Below are 18,942 nucleotides of genomic sequence, written 5' to 3'. Positions count from 1 at the left end.
GAGTTTTTGAAAAGTATTATTACGAACTGCATTTGAAGTGAACTCTTTATTTTTGTTGCTCCATCTCTTCAGTGAGCCTTTACAACACAGGATATTTAACAGTAAGCAGTGTTGATTTGGGTCATATCCATTGTTTTTTCTTGAATTATATCATCAGCTTCATAGAATGTTTCATTTGTTGAATTTGAACTGGGGGCTTTGGTTTTTCTATTTGAGTTGCCTGCAAATACACAAAACAAAATGAAATAATTATTTGAAATTATGACATCAAATCTTACTTTAAAATTTGTCCTTAAAAAAATAAACTTTTTAGGAATGTTGGAAATATGATGTCCTAAAGACATTATGGATGAGTGAGAATTGAATCATTTCAAAGTTGTTTTTGAGCATTTTCTCCTGAAAGTCAAATAAGGGAAATACTCAGTAACAGAAGTAAGGATTTCGTTTCCATGCTTACCTTTCTTTCTCCACACTTCCACGGAGGAAACTACACATTTGATCAGAAGGTAACAATTTCTGGGTTGCTTAATAAAAGTGTGACTATCCTTATGCATAAAGGGAACAAAACTAAAATCGATCATAATAATTTACAACAATCTTAAGACTTTGCCATTATAATCAATTGAGATGTAACATTTAAAAAGAGCATGTTTATTACACAATCCCATTCACTCGTTCTATATAAATGAGTCCAAAATGCACAAGGGTAGAGGAATGTGGATATTTGTTCATCAGAAGTTAGACTAACAAGCTCATAGCAAAGAAATGGATTATTAATCACTGAATGATGTTAGAAAAATTAAGTGTGAAAATAATGTCATATATTTCACCAATATATACAAATTTAAATATATTTAAATATTTTTATAATTATGTAAAAGCAGTGCAAGAAATCACAGATGTTACTAATAACCCCCTGTTGCTAAACCCACAGTCCAGCTCACAAGCCACATCTTATTTGACCTATCAGCAGCATTTTCTTTCTTGGCTTCCCAGATGCCACGCTTCCTTGACTCGCTCCTGTGTCACCGTTGCTCCTTTTCCATCTTTCTTGTTGGTCCCTTTTCCCCTCCCAAGCATCTTAGGCTGAGGAGGGTCTGAGGGCTCAGCCATTGGTTCCTATCACTGTGTCACTGCCTAATTACTCTCATTAGTCCCACAGTTTTTAATACCATCTCTGCTGATGACTCCCAGATACGTATCTCTAACCCACACCTCTCCTGAACTCCAGACTCAACTTCCTAGTTGCCACCTCCACTTGGATATCTAGTAGACATCTCCAAGTTAGTCCAAAACTGATATTTGGATCATTGCCAGGAAAAAAAAAAGCCCAATCCACTTACAGTCTTCCTCTTCTCAATTGCCAGCAACTTCCATGTGTTCAGTTGCTCAGGATGAAAACCTCCATCAGCCTTGGTTCCTCTTCGCTCAACCCCACCACCAATTTATCTGATATCCTGTTGACTACATTTTAAAAACACATCCAAAATCAGACCACCTTCACTGCTACCACTGTTCTATTTTCAGCACAACACTCAGAGTGATCCTTTGAAACATAAGTCAAAGCATGTCCTCTGCAAAGAACCCTCCATTTCACCCAAGTCTTTATAATGGCCTACATGTCCACACACACACACACCATTAATCTCCCTGACTTCATCTTTTTCTTCTTCATCCTCTCATTCACTCCAACCTCTTTGATCAAACATTTCAGGCATGTTCCAGCCACAGGGCCTTTGCAGTGGCTGTTCACTTTGTCTGGCATGCTCTTTCCTCAGATTATCTGCAGGGTAACTCCCTAATTTCGAATCCTTGCTCAGAAGTCACCATTTCAATGGGACCTAAACACTGTATTTAAAATTGCAACCTACATTCCCCCCACCCCATCCCCACTCCCTTTGCTCTCCAGTTTTTCCCATAGCATTTATTTACTAATATAATTTACCTTTTTATTATGTTTATTATCTATCTCCTCTCACTAAAATGTAAGCACCACATGCCAGAGATCTTTTACTATATTTTTCATTGATGATGCAGAAAAATTGCATTGTACATAGCTAATGTTGAGTAAATTTGTTGAGTGAAATGATAAGATTGAAAGTGTGACATAGTAAAAACTTTAAAGTTGTAGATTGCAAAAGACAAGATTGAAAGCCAACTGGGAAGAAATGTTTAGAACACATGATTCACGTCTAACATATAACCGGAACTTACATATCAATATGTAAGACATTAACACCTCTTAATCAGTAAAGAGATGGGCAAAAGATCTACTGAATCTCCAATCTTACTAGTCAGAAAGAAATGTAAATTCAAAAGGTAATATACCAAAAAAAAAAAAAAAAAGGTAATATACCATTTTTCATGTCTCAATCAGGAACAGATAAAATCTTTCTTGGCCAAGAGTAATTTAAGTAATTTATTTTACCATCACAAAAATTCAGAAGAAAAGAAATAAAGCCATATATCGTACCACTCAAGGCTCCACATTTTAAGCAAGATACTTTTAATATTAGCCCAGAGAATAATGCCATGCATGTTTCAGGCCTATGGGCAAGATCTAGGAGCCGTAGTGAGACATCATCCTTGAAAACTTATCAATAATATTACCCCTTTGGGTAATGTGTTGGTCTATGAAATCAACCCATAGTGGGGGATGTCCTGCTTGGCCCTAGAAAGCAGGGCCAATGGGATGGCATGATGGGAGTGTAAATTGGTACATTTATTTTTAAGTCTGGAGTGTTCCTACCTTGTGATTTTAGCATGAAGTTCCCAAGGAAACCATAAGAGATGAGCTCTAAAACTTATATATAAAGATATTCACTGATTCTTTTCAATACCAAAAAAATGTAAGTACCCTAAATTTATAATAGGGAAATTGCTAAATTATCATGCATAAGTATGATGTAGCCATTTAATCCGAAAAAGTGATTTCTAGGAAATTTTTAATTACATTGAAAATGCTTAGAATACAATGTTAAGTGAGAAAAGATGCAAAACTATCAGCAATACAATAATAGTTAATACTTTGATAATGTTTCCTCAGAGCATTTACTATCAGCTTCTCTCTGCTTAAAATTCTTTAGGATCAAATCTTAATTTCTTGGTTAGGCTGAGGATCAGCCCTACCTCCCTCTCCTGGCTCAGCTTACCCCATTCCCTTCCTGGTACTTGGCATTTCAGACATACAGAAATACTGACTGACAGGCTCCCCAGACTTGCCCTGCTCTCTTGCTCTCTCTCTGCCCCAAGCCTTTGCATACTTCCAGCTGCCTGATATCCCTAGCTCTCTAATCTTTGCTTGAAAAACTCTTATTTGTCCTTTAGGTTTTGGAAAATCTGCTCCAAACCTACCTAAGGGGAAGGGGGACTCACTAGCCAAGAGGTTTCACTATTAGAAGTAGCTTTCCTCTACTTTTTTGCCATGTAGTCTCTCTTCTTATATGACTTTTTCACTTTTTTTCTTTAGATAAGTCTAAGCCTCACCTTGAAGTGTGTTCATACTGCCTGGCTTTGCCCATTTATAAGTAATTGTATAGACTGCTTTCTAGAGTCAATGAGGACATCCCTCACTATGGGTTGTTTTCATAGATCAACACTCAAAGGAGCAATATTATTGATAAGTTTTGAAGGATGATGTCTCACTACAGCTCCCAGATCTTGCCCATAGGCCTGAAACATGCATGGCATTATTCTCTGGGTTAATATTAAAAGTATCATAATTTTAAAATGTAGGGCCTAGAGCAGTACAATATATGGCTTTATTTCATTACTTCTGAACTCTTTTGGTGTTAATGTTCTACTTCTAAACATCCAATCATAATGTTTTGGCTATATAATTTGATTTTTAAACAAAAACAACAAAAAGTTAATTTGTTGTAGGCACAACATTTTCTAGCCTGGCAAGTAGCTCTTTGCCCAGTCAGCAAGCAAAATTGTTTAAGATAAATGTAGTAGGGAAAGCTAGCATGAAAATTTGATGACCTGATAAATTCTTGACTGTTACTTGCAAAGTAGACTTTAAAAGATATATGGATTCAAATTTAACTACTAAATACTTAAGTAATGGGGTATATGTATATATATATATAGAGAGAGAGAGAGAGAGAGAGAGAGAGAGAGACCCTTGAAAGTATTTTCCTTATATAACATTTGTAATATTTGAAAAACAAAATGTTTGTAGGCTTATTTTTATTGGTTCAGTATTGTTTGTACTCTCCGGCATCACAGCAGGTAAAGGTAAAAGACCAAGGATTTAGATGTAAATTAGTTTCATATTGTCTGGGCAGAATTTGTATCTTATATAAGCATTTTTTTTCTTTTTTTATTGAAGTATGGTTGATTTATATCATATTAGTTTTAGGCATACAACATAGTGATTCAATATTTTTATAGATTATACTCCATTTAAAGTTATAAATATTAGCTATATTCCCTATGCTGTACAATATATCCTTGTAGCTTATTTATTTTATACATAATAGTTTGTGCCTCTTAATCCTCTTCCCCTATCTTGCCCCTCTAGCATTTTTTTAAACATCTAAAATTTTAACCTTTTATTCGAAGTCCTGAAGTCTGAAGACTGTAACGTTTGATTAAGTCAAGTCCTTCATGTTTCCTAAGCTTTTTACATACTTAAATTCATAATATTCTAGTGAGACTTTCAAGGTGGTTTTTCTACCTTGTCACATACAGGGTTTTTTTCTTTTTATGGGAGTTAAACTCAGGAAGTTATTTCCTCACTTAGTTTGGGGTTCTCTCTAAGAACCCCTTAGTCTGGGGTTCTCTCTTAAGCCATCTCCATTCTGACATTCTCTGGTTTCCATTATGCGTTTTTCTGGAAACAACTGAAAGAGTTTAACCTGTCTACTGCCCTCTGAGATTTAAAGGCTTGCAAAATACATTCCAGTATTCTATCAGTAGATTTTCCTTCATCTAGGACTTGTAAAATCCCCCATTCCTCAGCCCTGATTCATTATTTCCTTGACTACTGGATCCTTCTAACCAGTGCAGGTACAAAGATCATTTCTTAGATTGGCTTCTTAAGGCAATGCAGTTCCCCTAACCAAACTGATTTGCTACAGGAACAAGAAAAGATTTGATATAAACACCATAATGACACCATTTGAAGCAGGAGCTTTGATTAGCAAGTCAACACCCTGGTGTTCCCTCTCTTCCTGCAGCTTATAAAAGTCCAAATGTGCTTTCAATGTATATCCCTCTGGTAAGTTAGAATAATTGGGCATATTATGGAAAAAACAACTGCTGCAAGTGGGCTGTGCTGTAGTGATATCAGAGTCCAGCTAACTGCATCCCTTTGTAATGATTTTAAAAGAGAGAAGAGGAAAAGTCTCAGCAACCTCACCTTTTCCTAGTTTTTCTTTAATAAATAGAAACTAATTTCTTAACCAACAGAGTAGAGATAAAACCAGCTGCCTCTTCTGTCACGAGGTTACAACATGGATTAAATTTTAAGCAAGAAATCTGTTATACCATTGAGCTCTTAAGGGATTTGTTACATATAAAGGGTTTTTTAAATTTAATTTCTCATTTTCTTTACCTGAGTGCAGACTGGAAAGATCCAACATCACTGTGCTTTCCTGGGTTGACATTAGTTGCTCTTTCTGCTGCTAGTGTCCCATTTTTATTATTTTCTTCAGTCTGGTCATCATATGTAAATCTCAACCTTCCTTTAATCCTATACCTCTCAGCCTGGCATTTAAATGAAAGCTTTGGCCTTTGCCAAAATTTAAATGCAATTCATCAAGCAAATCAAATTCGCCATTTAAATCAAACTCATCAAACAAAATCCACCTATCCTCATCACAAACTAGGCCAATATATTTTTTCTATAATAGTTAAATTTTACATTCATTTTCAGAAGCATTCCTCAGGGATCCATTTATCCTATAAACCTTCCATGAACTCTGCTCTTACCTGCCATTTCAAAATATCAAAAGAATACTGGGCCCTCTGCAGGTCTCATCTCCTGGCTGTGTGGCAGAGCGGTAATTAAGCTTTTCTGCCATTATCTGCCTGTGTCCTTCTAGCTTCTGCATTACCAATCTGCTGCCCTACAGCAGCTTCAATGACTAATCAGCTGGCTCACTTTAGTATTTAGTAGAAATCTACACATCCCACTCATCCTGCATTTCTTTCTAGTAGAAACAAGCAATCTTAAATTTGCGCCCTAAAAGTGTTCTTTATTTACTAGGGGACATTTTCCCTTTAAATTTAATACGATGCAAAGAACTGGATCTGAGGTAAATGGTGAAGTGAGCAAAACTTGCCTACTGACCTCCTGACCTATTGACTTCTCCCTTCTTCAATGCCCTGCCTTCCCCTTGAGAATACACAGGTATCTCATGTAAATACAGTTAAAAATTCATTTTGAAAGTTAGAATCTTAGACTTGCCCTTTTGCTTTGCCCATCCATCAAGGAATGAAGGCAGTTCTCTCCAGAAATGTTTTTCCTACACTATTTTTTCCACAATTGGACTTTTTTTTTTCTTTTCTGCATTGCTAAATTCAACTATAGATGACTAACATAGCTCACAGAGGAATTTAGCTGATATTTTAAATCCTTTAAATGAATTTTCACAATGAGAGACTGGCTTCTATTTTGCTTTTTGGTTCCAGCATCAGCCAGCATTGCCTAACCCTGCTCCCTGAGGAGGACTCACAAATGCTAAAAGTAGCAGGAGCTCTGCCGAGCAATTTGGTTTTCTACATTCTAGAAACAAAAAGAGTTGTAGGAAATTCCAGACTCATTATTTTCAGTAGAAAAGCCCCTTTAGGAGACACAAGTGACCTTTTCTGCCATTGAGTTCAAATTACCCCATCTTCTACTAAGATCTCAGTGAGTTTTTAAAGCCTCTCTGAAACAAAGAATGGCATTTAAAAATAATGTGGCAGCGTAATTAATAAATGTTTTGAGTAGAATTTGGTTGAAGCAATGTTAAGGCTACTAAGAAAAATAGCTCTCAAAGTTATCTATAGATTTAGTACAAAACCCATCAAAATGCCACTTGATTTTTTAAAATTTGACAATGTGATTCAGAAGTTTATTTGGAATACTGAAACAAGAGTAGCTAAGAAACTTTGAAAAAGAAGCATAATGGGAAGGAAGAGAAAGTCTTCCCTAATTAGATACTAAAATAAATTATATAGCTACAATAATTTTTAAAGTATATTATTGACTTAAGAATAAACAGACTGATAAATTTAACAAAATAGAAAGTCTAAAAACAGAGCCCAGTATATATAAGAATTTAGTTTATGACAAAGGTGACATTTTAAATTGTCAAGAAAAAAAGGATAGATTTCCCAATAAATATTTAGACAATTGGCTCATTATTTGTAAAATAAAAATAAAGGCAGATCCCTACCTCACACTTTACACAAAAATTTTAATTCCAGGATTATTAAAGATTTAAATGTAAAAAACAAGTGCATGTATGTATTGTATTAGAAGAAAATATAGGTGAATATCTTTATATCTTAGAGTGAGGTAAGAACTTTCTAAGTATGAAATTAAAGGAAGAAATCACAAAAAGAAACTTCTACAGTTGAAAAATTGTCACATATAAAATTAAAAAGGAAACAACTATGAAAAATACTTTCAATATATGTGAAAAAGAATGTAGTTACTGTATGGAAAGTTCCTATAAAGCAATGAAAAATGAACACCCCCATAGAAAAATGTGTATAAGATATGAGCAACAAGATACCACAAAGACAATGACAAATAAATATGAAAATGTCCACCCTTGCTCCTAATTAGATAAATTAAAAATAAAACACTATATTGTTTCCCTCAGTGAAATTAGTAAGATATATATCTTTTGAAATAAAAATACTCATGAAATAGTACTTTTCTGGAGGACAGTTAGCAATTTGTATCCAAAGCCTTTTATATGTACCAAATCCTTGGTCAGCAATTCCATTCCTAGGGATTTATGCTAGGAAAATACTTCAGTGTTCAATGCTTGTGTGTAACAGAAAAAATGGAAGCTAGTTCAAAGTCAATAATTTAATAAAATATGATATACCCAGACTGGTTTCTAAACACCATTCCAACTAAAAGGGCAACTTCTTGGCGACTTCTTGGACAAATGGCAGATTTCAGGGCTGGAACAGGAAAAGCACAGGCTGCTCGAGAACATTTTGTGACAGAGAGCAAAAAAAATGCTCAAAAAATGATGGACATATTTCAAAAGGATATAGGACCCAATTTAAAGGGGCTCCCACAGGCCAAATCTGAGATAATTTAAGAATCAGAATAAATGATGATAGTAATAGACTATTTTAGAATAAAGAATCCGAGTCCATACTGATACTAATAAATTAATTAATAGGTAAATAGGGGGAAAGGGAAAGCTCTTCCTTGTAGTAGAATAACAACTAATAAACACAGAAGGAATGATGAGGTTAGAAAATCACCATTTCATAGCTATCATAATAATAATTCTAAAATTATCTTGAAATTTTGAATGAAAACATTCAGTCAAGAACCATCAATGGGTGTGTGAAAGTTGGAGGAGGAACAGGATTTTTTCATACCTCCCAACAAATTACTTAGTAATGGCAAAAGGAAAAATAGTGACTATATATTCAGTTATATATATATCTGACTCACTTTGCTGTACACCCAGAAACTAACACAACATTGTAAATCAACTATACTTCAATTGAAAAAAAGAAAGGTAAAAGGATGATTTAAAATAAAAATAAGTTTCAAAAAACAAAAACAAAAGACTAAAGAAATATGATAACTAATTACACGATGTAATTCTGGACTAGATCGTAGATAAGAAAAAAATAGCTATTTAAGGATATTGGAAAATTTTAATATGAACTGAAGATTAGATAATATTACTATATCACTGTTACATTTCCTGACTGATAAATGTACTGTAATTATGTAGGAAAAAAAATCCTTGTTCTTAAGAAACACATACTGAAATATTTATGGTTAAAAAGCATGATATCTGCAAATTATTTTCAAATGGTTCAGAAAATATTCATCAAAAGAAAGTCAATTTTGAAAAAAATGAGGTAAAATATTAACAATTAGTAAATCTGGGAAAAGGTATACAACCTTTTCTATACTTTTCTTGCAACTTTTCTGGAAGTGTGAACTATGTCAAAATAAAAGAATAAAAATTCATAGCACTCCATCAAGGTAATAAAATGTAATCATTAAAAGTGGTGTTTATTTATTGGCAAGCGATGATGTCAATGTTGTTCAGTGATAAAAGAAAAGCTGTTATAGGATTCATTTTTTCCCCCATTTTGTTATATATACATGTATCTATAGATACATAGAAAAAAAATCCATGAAGGATATTCACCATGGTGTTAATATCTGTTATCTCTGTGTGGTGGGATCATGGATGAAGTTATTTGTTTATTTGTTTTTCTATATTTTCTAATTTTCCTAAAATGAAAGTGAATTAAGGGAAAGGTTTTCTTTCTGGGGGTATAAGGGTGTCTTCTAAGAAGAAATATAGTAGACTATTCTGAACGGTCAAGTCCCATTTTGCTCACAGGCAGAACAAACAATTGTATACACAATCATCAAATTTGCTTGCTTTCTCAGTATTCTATATACAATTTATGCTTTTCTCCTAGACAACCTGTGCCTTACTGCTGATTTGCTTCCCCTTTTCCATTTATATTGCCTGCCTTTGCAAAAGAGACTACCAAATAATAGATAATTGGAGTTGTCTATTATTCCTAAACAACAATATTATTTTATTTGTGTCAAGCAGCTCTACTCTCTGCCCTTCTCATTTTCATCAAAAACTCTGCTTCTAAGAACCTTCTGGATTCTCCACCCCTCTCCACAACCCTAGGGTGTCAATGGATACTCATAACCACGGGATGAGTATATTTTATCTTCTTGGAGCATCAATTTTACTCAGAAATGGGAAGGATATAATGTTATTATTAGAGTAAAACAAGTCATTATACTAGTAATCAAATTAAAAATTCCCATAATTTAAAAAATATAATGGGCAACTTCAAATAATTTAAAGCTCACAAGCCAGGGCTTTCCATTCTAACCCTGGGAATTCTGGAGGTACACATTCCTTTCTTATCTACCTTTAAGGATTCTCCAGTGGAAAAGTTTGGGAAGCAGGGATCTAAGACATTCATCCCTTTAATTGCTCCCCCATTAACCATTAATTCTTCCACATCTTATGAAATAAGCCCTCGCCCCAGGAGTGTCTACTCAGAAAGATGCCCTTCACACAGCCATCTTCTGCTCAGAACTGTTTGTCCAATACAGTACAATTTACAAACCACGGTATTCTTTTAAACATTGGCATTTGATACAGGCATAACTCAAAACACAAAAGTTAAAAAGAAAGAAAATGATTATGGAACACAATGTAAAGACCAATCAATTGCTTAGCAATAGAACCTCTGTACAAAGTGAGCCCTGGAGGTAGCCCAATTAAACTCTACAGGCACTACCAGAGACCTGCTATTTTCAGGATCAATTCAAAATGTATAAAGACTTAAATTGTATACATTAAAAATAATGAACCCCAATAGGATAAAGATACATGAAAGAAAAATCTTGGCAAAATAGTCTAAGATTAGACTATTTTAGACTTAGACTATTGTTAAAAAAACAAAATTCAGCTGAGTGAATTTGAAGACCTAGTTGGCTTTATCCAACGACTTGTGAATTGGACAGCATCCCACCTAACAAGTAGAAAGGGGCTCTGAGAAGATGTAGGAAATGAAGGGTCTTATAGGCAGAAGGGGATAGGACAAGGAAGTCATAAACAAAAGAAAGGATTTTTTTCAGGCAGGTCACTTTCCTTTAGGGGAGGGGCAGGGGTCTATCCTGAAGATTAGCTTACTAGTGTTGATCAGGAAATTCCAGACGGATAGGTTTAAAATTTCACTCCTGGGAGAGGCTGAAACTGCAGTTAGGTAAGGTTTTGGTTTGCTGATGTGGGGCTTAGCACAAAGGGCTCCGTTTTGGGCCTGTTGTTTCTTCTTTAATGCTACTGTCATTTATAGAAACAAAAAAGTCCAGTGCCTTAAGTCAGTTTTAGTATGTGCACAAAAACACATTTCCCTTTAGGCCATTCAAATTGCCTATAATGAAAAAAGTCTCAATTCTAAAAATTAATCTAAAATAATGGGAGGCTGACTCTTAACAGATAGTTTTCAAAGAAAGGAGTGGTAACTGGTGAAACCAATTTTCCTCCAATGTAATTTTACTTGCTTAATTATTACACAAACATTATGTTCCTAACCTTTAAGGCATTCCTTAAGTGGAATAAAGTCTTGTTTTCTCACTAGCTAGAACACTGACATTTATCCCTAGGTGGGAGAATCACTGGAATGAAGCATGCATATTTAACAATAGGCACAGCAATGGTTTTTAATTATCACTTTGAAGGGTCGCTTTCAAATATGAACCGTTTTCTCTTCCTATTCCTGGTGACATTTGGATTGCCTATTTTGTTTTCTGCTCTCCACTATGTCTTATTTGGTTAATGTCAACCAAAGGGCCCAAAATTATCTAATTTGAAAGCAGCAGAAGGCAATGATCATATAAAATTCTGCCTTACCAAGAGTAAGCACTCAGGAAAGGTGTATTGAATTAATTTGCTGACTTGATAAACATAGTGTTTTTCAGAGGGCCAGAGTGGGGATATTTCACTGTAAGAAAGTAGCCTCAACTAACTACATAGGAAGTGCACTAATGGATCTCCTTAGCTAAAGAGCCATAAGACTACAAAGACTTGAGTCAACAAGCCAACTAATTCTGTTGCTGGGCTCTCAGATCCAGCTTGAAATAAAATTCTGGAGCAGTCCCTGAGATAGATCAGGAAAAATATCAGGAAAAATAATCAATTTTTATTTAGCACACTGCATTGTATAGAAGAGGCACTCAGTGAATGTTTGATGACTGTAATGGTGACAATAAACATGCTCCTTTGATCACCTATGACAGAGGTGCAGTCCTACTTCATTCAACTCATTCAACAAACATTTGTTGTGTTCTAAGCACTAGAGAAACAGTAGTGAGCATACAAGACAAAAATTCCTACTTTCCTGGAACTTACTTTCTAGTTGGAGTAGAGAAAAATTGGACAACAGGTAAGTAAAATATATAGTAGATTAATGGTAAGTGCTTAGGAGAAAAATTAAGCAGGAAGAGGGCATGAAATGTTGAAGTTAAAGATGCAGATTGAGTGACCAGGGAAGAACTCCCTGGGAAGGTGACTTTTAGTAAAGATTTAAAGAAAGTGAAAGTGAGGGAAAAGCATTCCAGACAATGGGCACAGCATGTGCAAAGGCCCTGAGGCAGGAATTTCAAGGAACAGCAAAGAGGCCAAGGTGGCTGGGCATAAGATGCTAGAAATAAACGTGTAAAGGGCAGACCACAGAAGCCCCCATAGTTCACATTTAGGACTCCATATCTATTGAAAGATGGGAAGCGATTAGGGTTTTGACCAGAGTAGTGACCCTGGCCTGACTTAGGTTTTACCAGGCTCACTCTGGTTTTTCTGTGGAGAGTAGACAGCAGGCGAGCAAGGGCAGGGCAGGAAGAGGAGCTACTTGTTTTAAAATGCAAAGTCTGGAGTTCGTGGTTTTAACAAACTCCCTAAGTGATTCTTACACACAATAAAATTTAAGAACTGATACTTTAAATTATCTAAGCAATTGAGACAAAAATTGATTTTACTTTTTGATTATTTGATAATCACTAATCCACTGCTTCATTTTGCCTGTGGAGAAACAGAGTCTAAGCCACAGGATAAATTCAGCTAACAACTGGTCAATTCGGCCATGTAATCTCCAAACAGTACTTCAGAAAAAGAACTCCAAAGGGATCTTGACTTCTTGCTTTGTGATACAGGGCACCCTCTGAGATCTCTACAGAGAAGAAAAATAGAGCTAAAGTAATCATGCGGTGCTGGTGTATTTGAGAAGATCGCAGAGCATGTACTCCATAAACATGTTTCTGGATTCAGCTAAAATGGAGCATATGGGAAGGAAATTTTCTAAATTTTTTGGAAGAAAGTTTTTCACTTCCTTTTAAAATAGAAGTTAGTGAGCACCTGTGTCTTATTCTAAACATATATATCTGTAATATATATATTCTAAATTTTTATTAACAATATGTTCAAAATACATATATCTAAATAAAATTCATGATCACTACTTTTAAAATACACTAATAGAAATTTATATTCACAAAAAATTTCAACAATTCTTTCTGTTTCATAATGATAATGATTAGCATATGTAGCACATTATAATTAAGATAACAAAGAGACTCAGTTCTGAAAACCTTACATAAACATTTTTACTTTATAGTTGCACTACACACACAAACACACACATACACATACCTGTATAGCATAACTAGTTTGTGATCTATTCAAGAACAAAGACTGACTTCTATTTATTTTTTAGTTTCTTTTATATGCCTCTGAATTACTTACTACACCGCCTCTGAATTCTGCACACCATAGGCACACAGGTAATGCCTAACTGACTACTGACTAACCAATCTAGAGCAATGCAACACTGACAATTAATTATTGGATATTTTGTTCCTCTATCTATTTGACTTCTTTGGCTCCATCAAAAACAAAATTTAAAAATTCCAAGAGGATACAACCTTTATAACTGAGAGATACATAAATAAATTAAAGTGGATTTACTGGATCAATGTATTATTTTTTCATGAGAATATTTACATCCTGCCACTATTTTTCCTTGGGCACAATCCCCCTAAGGTATTTCATCATTAAGACCTAATTTAACATGAATTTTTATAAAGACATATAATAAACTGAATTTTTAAAAAGCATTCATTGCTAACAGAATGATCGGTCACCCAGGCACAGGTTATTATTTTGAACAGAGTACAGGTAATTGGTTACAAATAATGGATACAGATTACCTTCTTGAGTGGAAGTAGCCTCTAGGTGTTGAAGTTTAAGGCCAGTGTCTAATCTTTGAGGCTTTGTATACAGAAATAAGTAGCAAAGAACACAGACGCTGATGACAAAGGCAAGTAAAACAAGGGCAGCAATTCCCAGTCCAGTCAGAGCTCCAATGCTGAGGAAAACAGAAAAAACACTGTGACTGTCACACAAACTGGTTTGCACATAAAATAAAGGTTTAAATATTGTTAATACTTGCTTCAGTCGTTCATACCAAATTATGTTTTATTATAAACAGTATATGATTGAAATCTATGGCTCACCTTTTTCTACCATCAAATTCTTATGATATTTCTCTATACATTTATATGTTAATATTAGTATAGAATACCATGTGAATTCATATTACAGTAAAAGGTCACATGATTCTCTAGGGATGGTTCAAAAAACATTTCTATCAGATAAACCTCTATTATTAATATATTTTAGGAGGAAAGATTAGATTCACCAATAAAAGGTGAATAGAAAGATATCCACCTCTGCAAAAACAGTGAAACAAATGTTTACCAGAAGTGTAGAACTTTTATTTTGGAGACATGTATGGGAGTTTTCATGTATTAATATACAAAACCACAACCATTACAAGAGAGGAGAAGAAAGTTTAATTAAAGGAAAGCAATGTTTATGAAATTTATATAAAGTTCATGTTCAATCTGAATTTTTCCTTTCTAAAAGAGCATAACATCAATGGCTTCTGGCATTTAGGAAGAAACCCTTGTACTTTTCTCTAAAAATGCAGTGTAAATATGATATTATTTGCCCTAAATTTGTAACAATTCCTTCTGGTACAGTTATCTATAAGTCTAATCACTTGAGAAATAATACAATTTTCACAAACCTGTGAACTTATTTTTAAATGGGAAAAGAAGTTTGGAAAAAAGAAAATTATCTTGCAAGACTAATATGCAAACATATGTACTTTACTTTCATGAGCAATATGTATGTATGGGTATGTAAATACATATAATTAGATTTTAAGCTGCTCAAGAGCAGATACTTCTATTGACTTTCCCATAGTCATATGCACACATTAAAAGTGTTTAATAGAGTATTTAGCTTGTAATTAATGTTTCATAAATGGAAGTAAATGATAATTGACTGGTGATTGATCCATTAGTAGTCATTGAAAAGTAATCATCCTTGAAAAGTAACAATCATTGAAATGATCACTGAAAAGTAGTGATCTTTTTCTTCATTATTTTCCTGGCTTGCCTTTCAGCTTCTGCTATTTCCCAGAGATTAGGGCGCGAACAAATGTGACATGCTGAAAGTGACGGAAGGGAGAATTTGACCAGGGGTGCTAGGTGTGTCACTGCTTTGGGAGGAAGAACAAAATTAAAAGAGAGGGGCTAAGCTCATCCTACTTATCCTTAATTTAAGGAGATAAAGCCCCCTTGCAATTTAGAGATTGCCTCCTGAGCCAGACATGGGGGCAGACTTCAAAAGATTCTTGTGCTTGTTAATTACTATCAGCCCAGTTCCCCTAGCCCTGCACAGAAGTGAAGACTGGGTAATTTTCTGGCTAGAGTCAGTATATAGTTGCATATTTAAATTGGAGTTTGCCCTCACTTGATGCCCTCTTTTCCAAGGGGTAGACTCCCTGGCTCTGGCAACATCTCTTTCATGCTTGTTTGCACCAAAGCTGACTTTTGTAGATCATATGTGTCAGGGAGGGTTAGGACTCTGCACAGACACATGGGAACATAATCCACTTAATTAATATTATCTGCTTCACAAAGCAGCTAGGAGGCCAGACATCTGGAAAGATTCCTGAAATGAGAACCCGGTTACTAAAAACATCTTCAAAGTGAAAAAATAATTTAGTCAATTAAAAGTAAAATTGTCAACTTAATTAAATTCAATGTATGTATTACAGACTTTACATGTACACAGTTTAAAAACCAGGCCACATGATTGGAAGGAAAAGCAAAAACGAAGCATGTCACTTCTTTCTATTACAAAAGGATGTTCTTCATAATCCTGACAAACTGTTTCAATGTCATAGTTCCACTTTATAGAAATGTTGCTTTATGCATGCAAAACTCTAGATAAAGATGGAGCTCTGGGAATCTCCTAAAATATTCATTTCAACAAATAACTTATTGAACTCAAGCGTAGCCCTGTGCAACACACATTATTTTCCTAGGTCCTGAAGAAGGTTTCCAAAGGAAACCCTTAGAGGTTAGGGATTTATAAGAGGAGAAGAGATGGGAGTGGGCCAGACACAGAAAAGGGAGAATTATGCTTTCCTCACAGCACCATAGGGCAGTTTGCTTTGCAGTCCCTGAGAAAGGGTCTGTAGCTGCTGTCACATTAATGAATTCTCCTACTTAGCAACTTCATTCACCTGGAGGTACCATACCTGTGCCCTTCTGCAGTGGCTGCAGAATCTCAGAACAAATGCTAGTGACTTCTGGGATATTTTTCACAGTTGGTCTATTTTAAATTAGGGGAGAGAGCAAAGAATATGAGGGAAATGAAGTTCTAAATTTTTACCTTCCCGTTGTGTTCTCAGAGCTCAATAACTAAGGAAGAACCCCAGGTGGTTTTTTTTTTTTTGGTTTTTTGTTTAACATCTTTATTGGAGTATGATTGCTTTACAATGGTGTGCTAGTTTCTGCTTTATAACAAAGTGAATCAGCTATACATATACATATAGAACCCCAGGTTTAACATTGCCCACTGATGCCATCAGTTGAAATGATTTTTATATTTCCCAGGAACTAAGCTGCATTGTCAGTGCTAAATGAAGACCCCAGGAAGCTGTTCATTCCTTTGTGCCCTCATAAACCTTAGGAAGGTTTTCTATCCTCTGCTGCTTGTCACTTTGGAACTATTCAGGGACCTGAGAATCGCAGGCACTTTTCCAATTGAGTTTGACTTAAGAGTTGCCAGTCTCTCATGGAGGTGCTGCCACCATTATTAACACCTCCAAAGACTCAGAGCTAGGTTACTATGTTATTTTCCAAAAGGCCAGATAATATGCCAGTGCAATACAAATTGCTTCCCCAAGTAATAAGGATAAATTGTCATCATTTCCTGTTCTGGCATGACACAACTATGTTAGTTGAACTTGTTGGTAAGTAGGCACTCCTTTTGAGATTTTTTTGAAGCCTGCAGTGTGCAAAAAAAAAGACTTTACTGGTCTAAGAAATAACATTTAAAGTCATTTGCTGTAGACTTGGCATGTGTGCTGAAGTCTGGACCATGGTAGGAGATTGGGAGAAATAACACTCTTCTCCTTACTTAGCAGAGTTGGCCTCTCTCTCTCTCCCAGTCATAAGCTAATTTGTAAGTAACAGTTTGAGGTGGGGTGGCAGTTCTTTCCTGTAACCCTGGCACCCCATTCATTCTCCAGGCAAAATGAAAGAATCAGGTTCTAAGTCTGCAATCCTTTGGAGTGGAGGGGGGGAAAAGCATTTCGTAATGAAAATATCTGTGTAAATACTAATTGGAATACGTTAAATTACCATCATAGGAAAAAGAGGCAAGGAAGACACCACTTTTGAAAGTCTCTTCACTTTCCAGCAATGGCCAAAGAGCTCAGGTGTTGAGAAAGGGGGTGTCCTGCGAAGGTTCAACGGAGTGTGTACTCACAGCAACTGAAACTCTTCCTCTCTGTGGGTCTCCAGTTCTGTTTGGGGGTCAGTGTGAGATCAACTGAAAGGGCAAATTACAAAGCCCTGTTGCCTGTGCGCGTCGAAGCATACACACACACACACACACCCTTTCTTGATACTTTAAAGGATGCAGCCAATTCCTTCTCACCCACAAGAGACTTAAAATACTCTGATCTTTGGTTAACGCGTTGAGTCTCAAAGGAGCTCCTTTTCCATTCAAATGCACCAAATGCCCAAACTAATCAAAAAGAGAATTAAAATCTCCTCCTTAAGTTATGTGCTTGTCTGTCTCTGCCCGCAGAGCCGCAGGCCTCGGACTGGTGCAGGCGAGAGAGAGTGAAGAGTAGTCCGCTCCCCACGGGCGGCCCTGCTTGCGCCCCGGGCGCAGAGCCCGCTCGCCTCCCGCGCGCGCCTCGCCCGGGGTCCCCGGCGGATTCACACTTCTGGCGCCACTGCCCGACCCTCGCCGGATGGGGGTGGCACCGAGTGGGTTCTCTGCAGGGCCCTCTTCAGCCCTCGGAGGCTCCTGTCCCCCCGGAGGGATCCGAGCAGGTCGCGAGGACGCGGGCGACCTCCCTCCTCCCGTCGTGGCACGACTCGTCGCCTCCCCAGCCCCCTGGCCGCCAGCCCCCTGCCTACCCACCTGAGGCTCCACATGTAGCTGTGCTTGTAGGGGAAGTAGCTGCCCGGCTCACTGCAGCAGTACTTGAGGTCGGCGAAGCCGCAGCAGTAGATGAGGGTGGCCCCCTCGCCGCGCCGGGGACACTGGAAGGGCTCCACGAAGCTGTGGTTGAGGCTGTAGTAGCCGGAGCACACCCGGCTGGCCTCGCTCATCTCTGGCGGCTGCGGGCAGGGGCACGCTAAGCCCCCGATCTGCCCTGGCTACACACGTGCCGCCCCGCCCGCGGACCCCTCCGGCCGGGCTCGCCTCTTGCGATCCCGGGCTGACTGCCTGGGCGGTCCGCCTGGGCGCGCCTCTTCTGCTCGCTCTCCTCCCCTCGTCCCCATGGTGTCTGGTCGCTTTGCACGCGCTTCTCCCTCCCGCTACTGAGTGGTCCTATTATCTGCCGATCTCCGGCCCTGTACCTTTTTCTCCCTCTCCCTTCGTCTGCTTTCTCCACGTTCTCCTGACTTCTCTCCACTTTTCCTCAATTCACGGAGGCGTCCCCACTCCATGCCAGAAAGAGATTCCACCTGAAGGAGAACGGGAGGTGTGGTGTGGGACGTGTTTGCCATCAGAACAGATGCAGCCAAAGTTGAAATTCCCTTTGCCCAGGGACAGGGCAGATGGGTTTCAGGCAAACGAGCAGGGCCGGGGAAGCAGGGTAGAGGGC

General features: G+C 37.1%; 1 protein-coding gene across 1 annotated transcript; it reads right to left on the bottom strand.

Moving 5' to 3' along the window:
- Positions 1 to 95: 95 nt before the first annotated feature.
- SHISAL2B (shisa like 2B) lies at positions 96 to 18,442 on the bottom strand. Its single transcript, XM_007176039.2, has 3 exons — positions 18,252 to 18,442; positions 13,946 to 14,103; positions 96 to 220 (listed from the first exon to the last, which is right to left on the bottom strand). The coding sequence occupies exons 1-3, from the start codon at positions 18,440 to 18,442 to the stop codon at positions 96 to 98; spliced, it is 474 nt and encodes a 157-aa protein (XP_007176101.2).
- Between the last annotated feature and the right edge of the window lie 500 nt (positions 18,443 to 18,942).

The sequence above is a fragment of the Balaenoptera acutorostrata genome, chromosome 2, assembly GCF_949987535.1.
Source record: "Balaenoptera acutorostrata chromosome 2, mBalAcu1.1, whole genome shotgun sequence".
Classification (NCBI taxonomy): Eukaryota; Metazoa; Chordata; class Mammalia; order Artiodactyla; family Balaenopteridae; genus Balaenoptera; species Balaenoptera acutorostrata.
The sequence above is the reverse complement of the archived record's forward strand: the minus strand, read 5'-3'. Positions and strand labels throughout refer to the sequence as shown.

Bases quoted from the DNA above. Each gene is read 5' to 3' on its own strand.
- SHISAL2B (XM_007176039.2), bottom strand. From the start codon at position 18,442: ATGAGCGAGGCCAGCCGGGTGTGCTCCGGCTACTACAGCCTCAACCAC. The intron at 14,104-18,251 runs GTGGGTAGGCAG...TGTTTTCCTCAG, and splicing joins AGCTACATGTGGAGCCTCAG to CATTGGAGCTCTGACTGGAC. The intron at 221-13,945 runs GTAATCTGTATC...GTGTATTTGCAG, and splicing joins GGCTACTTCCACTCAAGAAG to GCAACTCAAATAGAAAAACC.